The sequence below is a fragment of the Pangasianodon hypophthalmus genome, chromosome 19 (assembly GCF_027358585.1).
Source record: "Pangasianodon hypophthalmus isolate fPanHyp1 chromosome 19, fPanHyp1.pri, whole genome shotgun sequence".
Classification (NCBI taxonomy): Eukaryota; Metazoa; Chordata; class Actinopteri; order Siluriformes; family Pangasiidae; genus Pangasianodon; species Pangasianodon hypophthalmus.
Genome location: NC_069728.1, coordinates 18,267,923 through 18,284,111, shown reverse-complemented (window position 1 = coordinate 18,284,111; position 16,189 = coordinate 18,267,923). Strand labels below are relative to the sequence as shown.

Here is a 16,189-nt window from a genome sequence, read left to right as displayed (position 1 = left end):
AATCACAGTTCACCATTGCTCCCAATGACTAATCACTGATCACTATTGCTCCCAATGACTAATCACAGATCACCATTACTCCTACTGACTAATAACTGATCACCATTACTCCCAGCAACTAATAACTGATCACCATTACTCCCAATGACTAATCACTGATTACCATTGCTCCCAAAGTGATCTCATATCTGCCTCGTGCTGGACAAATGTGGTACTGTACCCCCCCAATCAATGACTAATCACAGATCACCATTGTTCCCTATAAGGTATCAGTAATCACCCTTGTTCTGGGTTTTGTAGCAGAACAGGACGTATTTTGTGGATAGAGTGGAGAATAAGTACTAACAAATCCTGGAAGCTTAAGTTCTACCATCAGTGCAGAAGCTGAAGGTTGGATATTTAGAGGTGGGAAGTATTAAAGTACAACGACTTTGTATCCTTAGTGGAGTTTTTCTTCACTTAACACTCACTATATGTAAATTCAAATAATGACTTCACTACGGAAACGCTGGCTTCATATCAGATGCATGTGATGTAATTCACACAATTTATTCTTTGGGATCTTATTAAATCTATTAAAAGTATTTTAAAAAGCAAAATCTTGTATCTCATATCTCATACCCCCCCCCCCCCCCCCCCCCCCCCATCTCATGTCACCATAATGATCAAAATATCTAATAAGTGTCTATTTATTCATAAACATTTTGACTCCTTCAACAGAATCACCATAAGCCTAATACAGATTGTATATAATCACATATGCATTATAAGAAGTCTAAACAAGTGGCTTGTTTACATATATATTTCAACATTATTGTCATTATTTGACATTTTTCATACAGCACAGACATAGATCATAGTGTTATACTGTAGAACATTTCATCCAATACAACATACCATAATACCACTTTCACACATACTCAAATAAGAGAATTTACAGTCAGTCAGGTTCAGTAGAGTCACTTCAAATTAAATTCAAATAAAAATGAATTCCTGCGACAATGTGAAATTTTTATGGAAAACTTTCAAATGATCTTAAAAAAAATACATTTCATTCTGATTTTCCTAATAAATTCCTTCCTCCTGATTTCCTAATGCGAATAAGGAATGAATATTAATGAATATTAAAATCATTTCATGAATATTAAACAGTTCATTAGAACAGTGTGGATGACTCGATTCATAGCAACGTCTTCTAACATTTGATTTAATTTAGGAAGATTTCACAAATGACAGTCTTAACGTACCTGTGTATCTTATACCTCAGCAACGATCTCACTTTATCGAACACATGCATAATAAAAACAAATCTGTGAAATTGATAGACTCCTTATTAAAGGTGCCGTTCACAATATTCACAGGTGTTTCTGGGCCTGAAACAATCCTATTATTTCACAGAATCCTCAGACATACTCTGATTTGCAATATTGCCATGTAATACAGCTGCTATATATATATATATATATTTTTTTTTCATTTCATGCTTCTGTTTAACATTTTCCAGCCCTAAAATTAGCTCCGCCCCCAGCCAAAGTACAGCTAAAACTTTTTTTTTTGGATAAAAGGCAATTTGTGCGACTACATGTGATTTCAGCAAAGGTTGAAGACTTGCCAATGATTTTTTTTTTTTTGCATTTGCAATTCTTTACACAGGCATCAGAGGGCGCTAAAAATGACAAATCGCTCCTTTAAGACTGCAACCGTAAGTCACATCACAGGAGTGGTCACCTCCAAAGTATGTCCAGTTCCTTAATTAATTCATTAAAGTTTAGGTTTAGCCATGTAAAGTCCTTTTTCACAAAAACAAAACAAAACAAAACAAAAACAGAAGTATGTAGGACACAGGATAAAATGATTTTCAGTAAGCCTTAAAGCTGAATGTTTACCGTAATGGAAATATTATTCACCCCGTCTTTGTGAGAGACTAATCTCTGTCCAGAAATGTTAGAGAACTGGAAATAAAGGATAAATTCATCTTAGAGGAATTCATTCAAAGCTAGCAGGGTGCATTAACATTAACTGACGTTAGCATTGATGATAATTAGCTAGATATGTAGTTAACTCATATTGCGTATGTATTATTTCATATTTCAGTTCATTTCCATGAAACACTGTACAAAATGATAAAATTGTGAAGAGATGAAAAGGTTAGTAAGGTTTTATCACTGATAGTATCCTTTTTCTAACGTTAGCTAGATGTATTTCTAGCTAATTGAGAGATGAATTAACACATATAGCGAGTGATTTTACGCTTTTAGTCACAGCTCGATGCTGTTGGCTGATGAAGAGGAACAAAGAGACACAAAAACTCGAGTTTTAAACTCTGACGGTTGGCTGAGAGTCTGTCAGGTTAGCTTTGTTCACCTAGCAAACTATTTCTACTCGCTGTGGTTTCAGATTATTTGCCCTTAAATTCTACTTGTGCTGATATTTCAAGATGTTTCTTTGATTCCGCTGCAGTTCTCAGTTTTTCTATAAAACTTTTTGTAAACAGTGTTTGACTCAGACATTGTTGTGGTTGCTGCTGTAGCTCAAGTAGCTTTAGGCTACTTCCAGAAGGAATGAAGTGGAAATGTGAAAAGGGTTCATTTACAGACAGTACACACACACAAACACACACACATACACACACACACACACACACACACACACAGTTGAGAAAACGTAAACTTAGCGCACAGTGCCGTCTAGAGGAAAAAATCTGCAAATGCAAGTACATGAACTGAACTCTGAATACCTCTTACTCTGTTACACTTCATGACATTAAAGGTACAATCAGCAATTTCGGTTGAATGTAGCTGAAGCTAGCGGTTTTCAAAAACAGCCCTTTCTTTCAGTGTTTCCTTCAAAGCCACACCCATAAAAAGTCCACTCTTGGGAAAAAAAGTGTTCCAAGGGTTCTTTGGAGAGTTATGATTCATTTTTCTTGGAACTTTCTGTAAAAAGGAAACCCTTTTTTATAGGGTTTCACATCAAACTTTTAAGATTTCCCCAAGAGGAACAAGCCAAAGAATGCTTGGACCTTTTTCTCCCCCCTCCCTCCCGTTCTCCCTCTCTCTCTCTCTCTCCCTCTCTCTCCCTCTCCCTCTCTCTCTCTCTCCCTCTCTCTCTCTCTCTCCCTCTCCCTCCCGTTCTCCCTCTCTCTCTCTCTCTCCCTCCCGTTCTCCCTCTCTCTTTCTCTCCCTCCCGTTCTCCCTCTCTCTCTCCCGTTCTCCCTCTCTCTCTCTCTCTCTCCCTCTCTCTCCCTCTCTCTCTCTCCTTCTCCCTCTCTCTCCCTCTCTCTCTCTCCCTCTCCCTCCCGTTCTCCCTCTCTCCCTCTCTCTCTCTCCCGTTCTCCCTCTCTCTCTCTCTCTCTCTCTCCCTCTCCCTCCCGTTCTCCCTCTCTCTCTCTCTCCCCCTCCCTCCCATTCTCCCTCTCTCTCTCCCGTTCTCCCTCTCTCTCTCTCTCTCCCTCCCTCTCTCTCTCTCCCTCTCTCTCCTTCTCCCTCTCTCTCCCTCTCTCCCTCTCCCTCTCCCGTTCTCCCTCTCTCTCTCCCATTCTCCCTCTCTCTCTCCCTCCCTCCCTCTCTCTCTCCCGTTCTCCCTCTCTCTCTCCTGTTCTCCCTCTCTCTCTCCCGTTCTCCCTCTCTCTCTCCTGTTCTCCCTCTCTCTCTCCCGTTCTCCCTCTCTCTCTCTCTCTCTCTCTCCCTCTCTCTCCCTCTCCCTCCCATTCTCCCTCTCTCTCTCTCTCTCTCTCTCTCCGTTGAGCTACACATGCTACTCCTGAGATACCAGTGATCCTGACCCTTTCTGCTCTCCGGATCTGCCTGATCCGTCCTGATGCCCTGCTTCTGGTTGGAGTTCTCATCACTTGGATACCACTCGCTGCTGATGAGGATGATCTCCAACACACACAGGTTAAAGTTACATGAGATTACTCTGGATGATTCCACTTGGAAACTATGAAGATGGCTTTGGACTGCAATTGATATGAACAGTTTTGCTACGATGGCCTAGGACTACAACTGATATGATAGCTTTAGGACTACAATTCCCACAATCAGTTTTGCACTCAAATCAGTGAACAGTTGACAACAAAATAGACTATAGTGAATTTTCGTGGTTACACAGTTGCACATTCTGACCATATAGTACACAGTTATAGAAGGGATTTATTTATAATCGCACTATCCGGTGTCACCCAGATGAGGATGGGTTCCCTTTTGAGTCTGGTTCCTCTCAAGGTTTCTTCCTCATATGGCCTCAGGGAGTTTTTCCTCACCACTGTCACCTCTGGGGTGCTCGTTAGGGATAATTTCATAAATTTAAAATTTATATCCTGAATTTATATTTTTCTGTAAAGCTGCTTTGTGACAATGTCCATTGTTAAAAGCGCTATACAAATACAACTGAATTGAATTGAATTGAACACCAGAAGCCGAGTAGATACGCTTCCTTGGATTAGCTGGATGTCGGTGTGCCGTATAATTTTTTGTTCTTAACAATCCTATTACAGTTAAAGAAAATGAAACACACAAAGTTGGGAATGTTCTTAAATATAATTCCTTCTGAATAAGTTTACGAGTAAACACTAATATGTTTAATCCGACGTGTCAGAAAGGTGTCCGAGGAGTAAACTAGTCTTCCGAGCACCCCTACGACGGGCCGTACCATTTCTACACCGTTGTAATTTCAATAGAACAGCTGTAACTGCTGTATGAATTTATTTACCACACTCGTTAACTGAAATGTATGTTCGAAACACTAAAATGTATGATGCTAACAAGAGCTGGTTAACTCATCTTGCTACTAACTTGTCAAGAGTCACCTTTACTATGATCAATGTTTAGGCTTCCTGAATGTAAAGAGGACTTTAACATAGCACAGTCATTCATTCATTCATTCATTCATTCATTCGTGATGAGACTGGAAGGCACCAAACTGAGAAGAAAAAAAAATCTGCCAAAGTGACACTGGGTAAAAAAAAGAAAATGTGTTGATGTCACTTCCTGTCCTCAGCACCAGCAGGTCTTTTGGGCGTTACTGCTGCCGTCACACACTCCTGCCTCTTCCTCCAGCGCCGCTAGATCCAGCTGGTCATTGATGGACACCCGCAGGAGATCAAGGTCCTTTTTATTAGCCTGCAACACCAGCTCAGCCAAACGTGTGAAGGACTGAAACAAACAGGACAGAAATAAAAGAGAGACACAGCAGGGTTATAGCTGTGCAAGCAAAATCTGTCTCTCTGGTACACATGGCAGTAAAAAAAAACGTCTGTATGAAACAGAAAGTGTTCAATTTCCTCACTCTGTCCTAAGGGTGTGCAAACTTTTGCACTATATATTTGTCTATATACCACTTTCTTATGTTCACAAAGTGTGAATCCTCTTGTGCAGTGACAATAAGGCTATTCTGTTTCCACATTTTCTTTTCTATTTAGATTTTCTTTTTTATAAAGTCTCCATACAGAGGGGAAATTAACACTTTTTAGCAAAATGTCTTAAAAAAAATTCATACTTAGTTTATATTACATATATATTTTTTCAGATAGCCTTTAAGAATTCCTTCGACAAAAGAAGAAGGTATTGAAATGATGCTCATGGCTGGATCGGGAAGCTGTCGCAAGGTTGTGATGGACTTTAACAGGAAACATGGCGAGCTCATCACACACACGATGCTGTCACCAAACTGGGAGCCAAAGCTGGGAGAGACGACTCTGTGTGTGTTTACAGAGAAAATCTTGTAGAGGATGTTTTGTAAATAAAGTTACATTTTGCTAAAAAAGTGTTAATTTCCCCTCTGTATGGATACTTTTGGGACGCCCTCATCTTTTAGCTTCTTCTACATTCTATGCTCTTGACACCTTCTCTTCTATTCACTTCTATATAATTCTCAAGTAATTATTTTTATTCCTTGCTATTCTTCACATTTCATACTGAGCTATTCACTATTCTGTTCTATTCTCACAAATTCACTTCAACCCTGTTCGTACCCTGTCGCTTCTGTTCTACTCTTTTCTATTACTTTCTATTTTCTCAGAAGATGAACAGATTAATACGTACCTCTGTGATGTTGTGATTGGTAAAGGCACTTGTCTCATAAAAGTCCATTCCATAAGCTTTAGCCAGCTACAGTTGGGGAAGAAACACATCTATGTTTGTACAGTAACCTTCCCGTTTTAATGATGAGCACACACACGCACACACACACACACACACACACACACACACACACCTTGTTTCCCTGCTCTGTGGCCACTTGTCTTTTGTGTTCCTCGTCAGATTTGTTTCCAATCAGCACCTTCTGCACTTTTTCAGGAGCGTACTTACGAGACGGAGAAATACGAGAGAGTGTTAGTGTACAGATTCAGAAAGCAGTCATCCTGAGACACAAACAGAGACAGCTGACGTGAAAGATACGTATTTTATTGCTTTGTGTATTGCTGTTTCATCACTCCATCATCACTCTCGTCACGTCCCTGGAACTGTCCCGAGTGCGTTATGGCTGAAGATTACACTCCTGGCTGATGTATTTATCTATTTATTACATCTGTGTTTGCAAAGTTTGGGGCGTGGCCAACCATAAGGGCGGAGTTAAACTCAAATAACCGTTTCTCAAGAAGTCCAATTAAGATGAAATTTGATGTACTGGATCATTTTGTATAATAATCATAATCTGTAAATCGATAAAAAACCTAAAAAACATGACATCCATCAGCCAATCAGATTCCAGCAGGCATTTCAGCGTGAACAGTACGTTCTCCTACGGTCTCGTTAGTGTTCTGTGTAACTTGGCAAGAACTGGCCACCGGGGGAGCTATTGGTGAAGGGTGCTTGGACCCCGCACATCGCTGTTTCATGATATATTCATCCATCCACCTAATTATCCATCTGTTCATCCATCCATCTATTCTTTCATCTATACATCAATCCATCTGTTTGTCCAACCACCTATTTATCCATCTATTCATCCATCCATTTATTCATCCATCTATTCATCCATCCATATATTCTTTTATCTATACATCAGTCCACCTATCTATTCATCCATCCACCTAATTATCCACCTATTCATCCATCCGTCTATTCTTTCATCTATACATCAATCCATCTGTTCATCCATCCACCTATTTATTCATCTATTCATCCATTTCACCAAGTTAAACATATGCATCCATCCATCTATTCTTTCATCTATACATCAATCCACCTATCTATTCATCCATCCATCTATTCATACATCCACTTATTTATCAATATGCAATAATTTGTTGTTTTTGGTCTACATTTTAGTTCATAGTGCAGCATTGGGTTCAAAGGATCTGAAAAAATCTGCTTAGTGCATTTTAAGTGTCAAATATGTTTATTATTATTATTATTATTATTATTATCATTATTATGTGAATCCCACCTCGTCCACATCACTCGCCCATTTCATGATGTGCTGAAAGGAGCGCTCACTCGTGATGTCATACACCAGAAAGATTCCCTGGTGAAGAAAAATAGCAATGAATCATTTTATACATTAAATAATTTTAATTCAATGCTGTTGATTTTTATTAGTACCATATAAGTAACCATCGTCATCCATCACAGTCAAATAACTTAACTTACAGCACCTTTCCTCTGAACAGTGTGGTACGGTACCAAACACCAAACCCTGTACTGACTCCTGACCCCTTCTTAAGGAAACGTGGGCGGAGCTAGAATAATGCAGATCGCTAATTGGTCGAATCACAGAATGGTCCTGATAATATCTCCAACTAGAATGGCTTTTCTACCGAACAATACAACACAGTGATCTTCAGCGCTGTAGCGACTGTCTGACAACGTTTACTTTTCCGTTCTAATCTTTTTCTGTCAGCTTTATGAGGCAGAAAACATGAAATTTTATCACATGATCACATGTTTTGGATTCATTTCTATTTATTTACGCACAGTAATAGTTTTTAGTTGCTGTTATTTTTTAATTTTTTACATTTATTAACCATGATCCATGTAAAATCTGCCATCTTTAATGGCTTCCTATTCACTACACATGCTCACTACATAGGGTAGAGCATAATGGTACTGCTACACAAAACCCCAAATATAAGGGTCATTCGAGATTCAGCCTGCCTGTTTAACATCTGACAAAATTTGAACTTAGAATTTTTTACTGTCATTAAGATTAAAGTATTGGCACCCCTGGCTTGCTTTTGGTTGCTCACTGTGTCTCGACTTCAACAGTTCACCAAGTGAGCGAGACAAAAAGTATGACACACATTTATACATAAAATAAACTACCTGTTTTTTAATTTCATGTCAAAGAAAAAAAATTGATGTGTATTTGGAGTAGTATTTTAGTAATCGTAGCCATCACTAGTTTGGATTAGTGACTATACTGTGATGTACCACACCATGCTGAAGATTTTGTACCAGATAGGAAACAATCACACTGTAAAGTGCACACTGAGATAGTATTGTTATTTATTTGTGACATGAGGACAACATGTTACACTGAAATGCAAAACCTTTACTGCATTGCTATTAGGTTGCTTTATCTCTTCAGTGAAAGAAAGAATAAGCCAGGGATTGTTTTTTTTTTTCAGGTCAGAAGTAAATGAAATTTCCTGTTGCACTGCATTTGACTATCATCCGTGCATCGCAGTCATGAGACAATGAAATGCATTCACGTCCAACTCTGAGCTGTACTCAGGGGCGTGGCTATAATCGGAAAAAGGAAAAGTATAATTTTCCACGAGGTGTCGGCGTCTACATGAAGGAAGTTTTTTTATTGGCTCATTATTTCTTCATTCCTGCTGCACAGAACCCTTAATTCAGAATTATTACTAATTATTACAGGCATGGAATCTTCTCCATATCACACTGTACACTGTTTTTTCTAAAGTAGGCTGATTTATAGACACATTCATATACAAATGCACAACTATGGGCTCCAAAGCACTTCTTTTGACTGTTTCATACTATTACAAAATGCATCATTTTTCACACCTGTCCAGTGAGACTGTGTGATGTAACAGGAGTGTGTGATGGATGAGCTCACCTGCGCACGTCTGTAGTACTGTTTAGTGATGGTCTGATATCGCTCCTGTCCTGCCGTGTCCCTGAAAGTGACAGACGTACAGGAGAGTCAGAACCAACACCAACACCAACACCAACACATGACAGTGTAGAGTTCATGCACAACCTCTCGCTTACTCACCATATCTGTATTCTCACTTTGATTCCATCGATCTCTAATGTCTTCATTTTAAAATCCACCCCTGAAAGGCAAAGAGAGGAACAGGAAATAATATGATATGATAGATATTTCTTATACAATTAAATGACAGTCATGCACTAAAAAAAAAATAAACCCTACAAGAAATGCAAACTATTTGACTCTTCGCAAATAAGCGCAAAAGTTTGCACACCCTTAGGACTAAACTAAGATGAAGAAATAGAGTTACATAAAAGACATTTAGTGTGTTACGCTTATCAGTGTTTTTTTCATTATCACCTGACAAATATTATAAAATTCTAGCAGGAAAAGAGAAAAAAAACAGAATTGAAAAAATTAATGAATTGTTTACGGTGGTGGACGAGACCGAGCTAATTTTATTTAATTCTCTAGGTGTGCATTAAGAAAACAGTGAGGCAAAAGTCTGGTGTGAAGCTGCTTAATAATAATAACAATAATAATAATAATAATAACTTAATTAGTAAACAGTTTCTTAATTTTAACTGACCAAAAAGACAAGTTTCTATTAGCTCACAAGACCGAGGCTCATGAATTCACAGGACAAAATTCACCTAGATAAAGTTGGCATGAAGAGAAAGTAAAGTTCATCGGAAGCAAATGTGCATCAGTGTATACAGTATATATCATTATTATTATTATTATTATTATTGTTAATAAACACTGTGTGATGCTGTTATAGGAAAATAATCAAAAGCTGTTAGTTGTGAGGAAGCAGAGTTACTGTTCCCACACCAAAGTTGATTATTTTCCAAAAACAGCACGTCCTAAAGTGTTTTATTCCTCTTACACCACAGCAATGTATGCCGACAATATCTCATTTATTAAAGAATGACACATCGTACCTTTTATCCATTTATAGTTACAGTTAATATTGTGGACTGCCTGTTCTCACTTATGTTACAGCAGCTATAAACAGTCGTTCCCTCACTAGCCAGATAATAAGAGAGAAAAAAAAACGCAGAACCTGCAAAACGTGAACTCCGTCAGAAAACTTAAAGTTACGTCTCCTTACAGAAAACATCACCACGTGAATCACTGTATGGTTTTTTTGGTTAATTAGGCTAAGAGTATGTAGCACGTCCATCACACAAGTCCCGAAACGATAGCGTATTAGAACGGACGCATTATTATACACCTGTGATTTGCAGCTGCACCTTTTTTCACCAGAACCTCTTCTGACCAATCAGACTGGAGAATTCAGCAGCACTGTGGTATAAAGGAAAGTATTAATTTTTCCTGATATAATCGGCTTCCTCTGTTAGCATAAAGACCACTCTAATGACCCTTTACCACAATGAGCTCTCATTAACTGCATACAAGCTATTGTAGGAAATATAGATTTTTTTTAATAGCAGGTATTAGAGACAGGCCCTTCATTCAGACGAAGCAGGAAAATCGTTTCCTTGCACTGGAAATGATGTTGTGACAAGAAATTAATTTTCACACTCACATTAAAAGAGATATTAATCATTACTAAAGAGCTCGTCTCTATCCTGCGGTTATGGCACTCAGGCCCAGGACAGTTTTTATTGCGGTAATATATGTCACGCTGTTTTAAAGCTTACTGAAGCAAGATCTAGGGCAGATCCCATCCCGAGCTATCTCTCAGAGCCGGTGGAGCAGATTAACTCCCCGGTCCAGGACTTTATCGACTCGCTAAAGGTTAGTGCTTAATCAAAATAGTGCAATCCAGACAGATCCCATCCTACCGGCATGAATAAGTGCCTCACTGGAAAGGTTCCTCATTGATTTTTTTTTTCCGACTGCCGGTAAAGTACACAGACTCCGAACACAGAAAGCCAGCTTGTGTGTGTGTTTTTTTTTTTTTTATTGCCACAGAATGCCATTTGGTTGGTTGCCTTGCTGTAGTGGATGGAAAAGATTGACCTGACATACAGACATGATGATTTTTGAACAAAAACAATGAAAATGAGACAGAATTTAACATTTAAAGAACAAAAACTAACAACCACCACTCCGTAATTCCAGGTCAATAAAAAGATGAAGAAATAATAATAATAATAATAATAATATAATTAAAGATGATGCATAATAACAACAATATGAAAACCAATATGATTATGTACAAGTGGCATGGCACTGTATTTATAATAATAACAACAGATTTCTGTTGAATTCTGCACATTTATGGAAGGAGTCTCCAGTGTCAGCGCTTTGTATCAGTCAGTAAGTTTTATGGCATCTTCAGGACAGAAGCATTTACGCTTCTTTGTGGTTTCTCAGTAACATGACAAGCTGCAAGGTTTTTTTTTGTCTTATTAACTTAAGTGAGAGAAAAAAGAGAGGCCTGTGAGGGAACGACTGTTTATAGCGGCTATAACGCAAGTGAGACCTAGAAATAAAGAAATATTGTAATCTTTGGCAAATTGCTGTGGTATAAGAGGATTAAAACATTTCACAACCTGCTGTTATGGGAAAATAATCAACTACAGAGTAGTAACAGTAACTCTGCTTCACTGCACCATCCCAAAGTTGACTATTTTCCTATAATCAACACTATTTTCTTACTTACATATTGTTCTTGTATATTATGCTCCTTTCCATATTTGGCTTTATTAAAACATGTGAACTCTCACAGTAGAGCAAGTGTTCTTGTGACATAAATCCATTTTCGCTCATGATCAGATGTTGTAAAATGCTCTGTAGCTCATTTTGTAGCTCATACGTTAGCCAAGCCTAGCTAAAGAAATGGGTATATGTGACATTTTGGACAAATAACAGTTCTACTACATGACAGTGAGGAATGTTCAGCCAGTTTAATTAAATTATTAAAACTCTCATAGGTCACTGTGAGGTTTTTAAAATTAGTTACACTTCAGCGCACATCTGACAGACTTTAAACTGGAGTTTTTGAACTTTTTTTTTTTTTTTAATTCTACTTTTTAATCTTTACCAAAGCATTAAAAAGGAAAAAGCTCAATAAAATTGCAAGCATGTTCATTTTTTCCTCCACATTATCCCTTTCTGCCAAAATAAATAAAACCTGCATAAAAAGTAATGATACTACTACTACTAATAGTAATAATAATAATAATAATAATAATAATAATAATAATTCTTATACACATTTCCAAATGAACACAATATCCATATTGAGAGAAGAAACAAAGGAACAAACAAAGGTTATGTTCCATGTATTCTAATCACTGCTTCATTCATGGTCTGTACATATAATATTATGACTACGCAAAATTAAAGATAACACAGGTGCTCTTACTTAAATTAATTAATTAGTCTTTGGAAACATTTTCATTATAGTAATCAATAGAGAGTCTTCATCTTCTCAAAATATGTAATCATGGGTTTCCAAGTCCAGGTTTTAACTTACTAGTATTAATATTAATACAATTAATTATTTTCTTACTCTCTCTTTCTCTCTCTCTCTCTCTCTCTATATATATATATGTAAACAGCTAATTACATTTAGACAAGCTATCGGTTTCTTTACGTGACCCATGAGAGACTTTGTCTGTGGTCACAGTTTTATCCCGGCTGATAAAAAGATTAAGAACCGCTGCTTTAACCCAATATATTTCTCTGATGTACTTTAGAATCAAGATTGTTCTGAAGCCAGAGATCTGAACATAGATCCATCTGGGTCACTCTTCAATATTTTACAGGCGGAAATTGAGTTTCTTGAACAAACTGTTTTCATGAAGTCACATGACAGTGAGATTTTTAGACTCTGCAATTATAGGAAGCATATGTTTGGCATGTTTTTGAGTCTGACTGAGATTTTTATATGGATAGTATTAAAGACAGGGTTCTATTAGAGAGATGGTTGAATTTGGTGCATATGATCTCCATGAGTAACTTTATAGAGAATCATAATATACTAAAGCAGCGTTTTTCAACCAGCGGTTCGTTTTATTGTGATGGGAGTGTGACACAGGCATTAAGTTAAATTTTAATAATATACTGTACATGTTTAAAAAGTAAAAAGTAAATTAATTAAAACAATTAATAGTCCAACATTTTACTGTAACCTCATCAGGAAAAAGAGATAGTAGTTGACTGAATTACTCATGAGTCATGTCATGTCCTAACAGCTCTTAGTAAAATTACAAATAAATAAAAAACCTATTATTAAATAAAAAACATAAATTACAGTCTTAGCAAGCCAATACATTCTTCAAGGCTAAAAAACATCTTCAGCTTTACAACACCTTAAGAGCTCTTAAAATGGACACATACTGTATTTTGTCAGTAAAAGTGAAACACAAGACCAGAAACATCCAAGCACAAATCAGAGCACAAATCAGACTCAAAGGTTCTAAAGCAATCTGTAAGCACAGCGAGGAGAATTGAATCTTTTGGATTTATGTTCACTGACAGTAACAAGGCCAAAGCCATTCCCAAGTGTGTGATATGTTTGGTGCAGCTTTGTAATGCAGTTCAGCTTTCTTAAAAAAGACCTTTCAAAACAAAACATGAAAACTTGACTACAAAAGCAGTCGAGTGTTCCAAGCTAAAGTTTAAAAACATCAGCAAAAGCAGATGAATAAAAAAAATCAACAACTAAAGATTTTGCTTAATGTTAGCCTGCTTGAAATCTCAGGAGGTATTAAAGCAAATACTTTAGATTGAAGTGGTTCAGCTCACCAAAAAAATTGTGTTAAAGGAATACTCCAGTGTCTTTTAACTTAATCTGTATTCACTGTATCTTTAATGTGTAATATTTAATTACCATTAATAAAAATTCACCACCTTTCAACAGTCCAGGACAGTACCTCTCCTGACCAGCAGAGGTCAGCATCCACAGAGTGCTAATCAGCTGTTCACTTCCTGGTTTGTCACTATATACGCACTTTACACAGTCACTCATTGCGAAGTCTTGCCAATCTCCTGTGTTGCGTAATTTCTGAGCCGTATTTTCCCCGATTGAGTTTTCCAACGCTAATGTTTTCCCTTTCGTTTGATGACTTCTGCCTTTACTGCGTTTGACTTTTGTCTGCTTAATGTCTTGTTTTTTAGTTTGTGTTTAAAATCAACTCTGGACATCGATCCTCATTCTTCTGCTGAGTCTACAGTAGTTCCTTATAGCTGTCCTGAGAAAAGACCAGAAAAGCTGTTTATTCCAAACTCAATTATAACACAAGTCTAAATTGAATTATTTAGTCGTGTGTGTAAATGAGGCTCTGAATCTGTAGAATTTGTCCCTTCTTAGCGTATTAGCGTAGTCGTGTGGCTCTGGTGGCGTATGGATAGCACAAAAGCTTCAAGAAAGTGTAAAATAACCAGAACTACTTTTTAAGTGACTGGTCCAGTGATGGAAAGTAGAACTTCACTTTCTCTCATTCATAAACATTTATAGTCCAGTGTAAAGGCTGAGTTTTAATATTTTAAATCTTTATAGGTGAAATTCAACACTTGCCCTCCAGAATTATATGTGATTTTGGAGGAGTGACTAGTATTGCTTCTGTTCAGGATTGAAATGTGTTGAAATTCTTGTTCACGCATACACTACAAGTGCAATACACAGAGATCAGGTTGAAAAACACTGGAGTTTTCCTTTAATCTGGAGTATTTAATAGTCATTTAGTGACAGCATGGTGTACAATTTTCTACTTGATGAAGTAACATATTCCAAAATGATTTGTTTACACACGTTACACACCTTTCAACAAGTAACATCAGAAATTCTGTATAACTGCGTGGTTATGAAGGTAAACAGATCCTGAAGCTGTTTTTAATATGAACGTAAGTAAATCACCAATTTCTCCATCCTTCCACTGAATATAGTCACTGCTGTCTCTGTCCATTGAAATGCTACAGGGAACGAAACCGAAAATCAAAAATGAACAAAATTTTTCATTCAATGTAATCGAAAACACGAACAAAACCACTCTGAATTGTTGCAGATGGAAAACATTATTTTAAAAAGTGCTTAAGTGGTTAATAACCTTATTTTTTCCTTTCCATTGTGATTTCAACAAAGTATACTACACTTTCAAGTATACTAAAAACCTAAACATTTCCCCAATAAGACTAAATTCTTTTCCAGAATTTGTCCCTTCCTGAAGATACGGTGTTAGATAGGTGCTGTAGCCGGGTTTTTGAAGATGGACCGACGGCAGAAAAATCTGTGTATAAAGTATTTTGTCCTACGATTCTTTGAGAAACACGTCACACCGCAAAGTAGAAGGAAGATCTAACGTAATAGTTGACAATCTGCAGCGTCATATTCAAAGAAAACGTCCTTCAATTTGCAAGAAAGACTGCAAAAGTGAATCATCAACTAATGTTAACGCTAAGAGGACGGCTCACGGCCAAATGACTCTTCACCATATGTTGTATCAGGAAGCAATTCCGCTCCCTGATAACAAAACCTGCACGTCATCGAGCCATTAAACAGCTTCTTTCCACTGGCAATTTCTGTTATTAACCAGGCCGACTTTCAGCATTCGGCAATCGCTACAATGCTGAGCTGCCAGTGACAAGCAATCTGCACTAAATGTTTTTACCAATAATTGTTTTCCTGGTTTCTTGACTAGATACTTGTATATTGATATTAGGGGGCCAAGCACCAAAGGTGCGTAGGCACCCTATTGTTATTCTACCTTTTCTTCTCTTTTTCTTCTTCTTCTTCTTGTGCTTCTTCTGGCTAGGGTGTCTATGGCAGCCCATAGAACCCTCTTGTAAGAAGTTGTGAAATTTGGCACACTGATTGGGGAGGGTCTAAGGAATATTCTGACCAAACTTTGGCCAAGTGCTGCCATCAGGTCAATTTGGAAGTACGTTTATGGTCATAACCTTTGAACCGTGTGTCCAAAATTTAAAAGTCAGGCATCTTTGGATTCCCTGGGTCGAGACGAGTTCAATGCATGTCAATTTCCGCCTAATCAGATTTTCCACCATCTTGGATTTTGTCAAAAACTGTTTTTTCGTTACTCCTCCTACAAATTTTGTCCAATCATCAACAAAATTGGCATCATCTTCAGATTAA

General features: G+C 37.4%; 1 protein-coding gene across 1 annotated transcript in view; it reads right to left on the bottom strand.

Moving 5' to 3' along the window:
• Window positions 1–3,635: 3,635 nt before the first annotated feature.
• Window positions 3,636–16,189, bottom strand: part of rab15 (RAB15, member RAS oncogene family) — a 15,843-nt gene continuing 3,289 nt past the window's right edge. The window contains exons 2-7 of the mRNA XM_026922990.3: window positions 9,184–9,244; window positions 9,025–9,085; window positions 7,390–7,467; window positions 6,214–6,303; window positions 6,042–6,107; window positions 3,636–5,153 (exon numbers count right to left, since the gene is read on the bottom strand). Of these exons, the coding sequence (XP_026778791.1) occupies window positions 4,995–5,153; window positions 6,042–6,107; window positions 6,214–6,303; window positions 7,390–7,467; window positions 9,025–9,085; window positions 9,184–9,244 (515 nt within the window). The 3' untranslated portion in view covers window positions 3,636–4,994. The remainder of the gene's footprint in view (window positions 5,154–6,041; window positions 6,108–6,213; window positions 6,304–7,389; window positions 7,468–9,024; window positions 9,086–9,183; window positions 9,245–16,189) is intronic.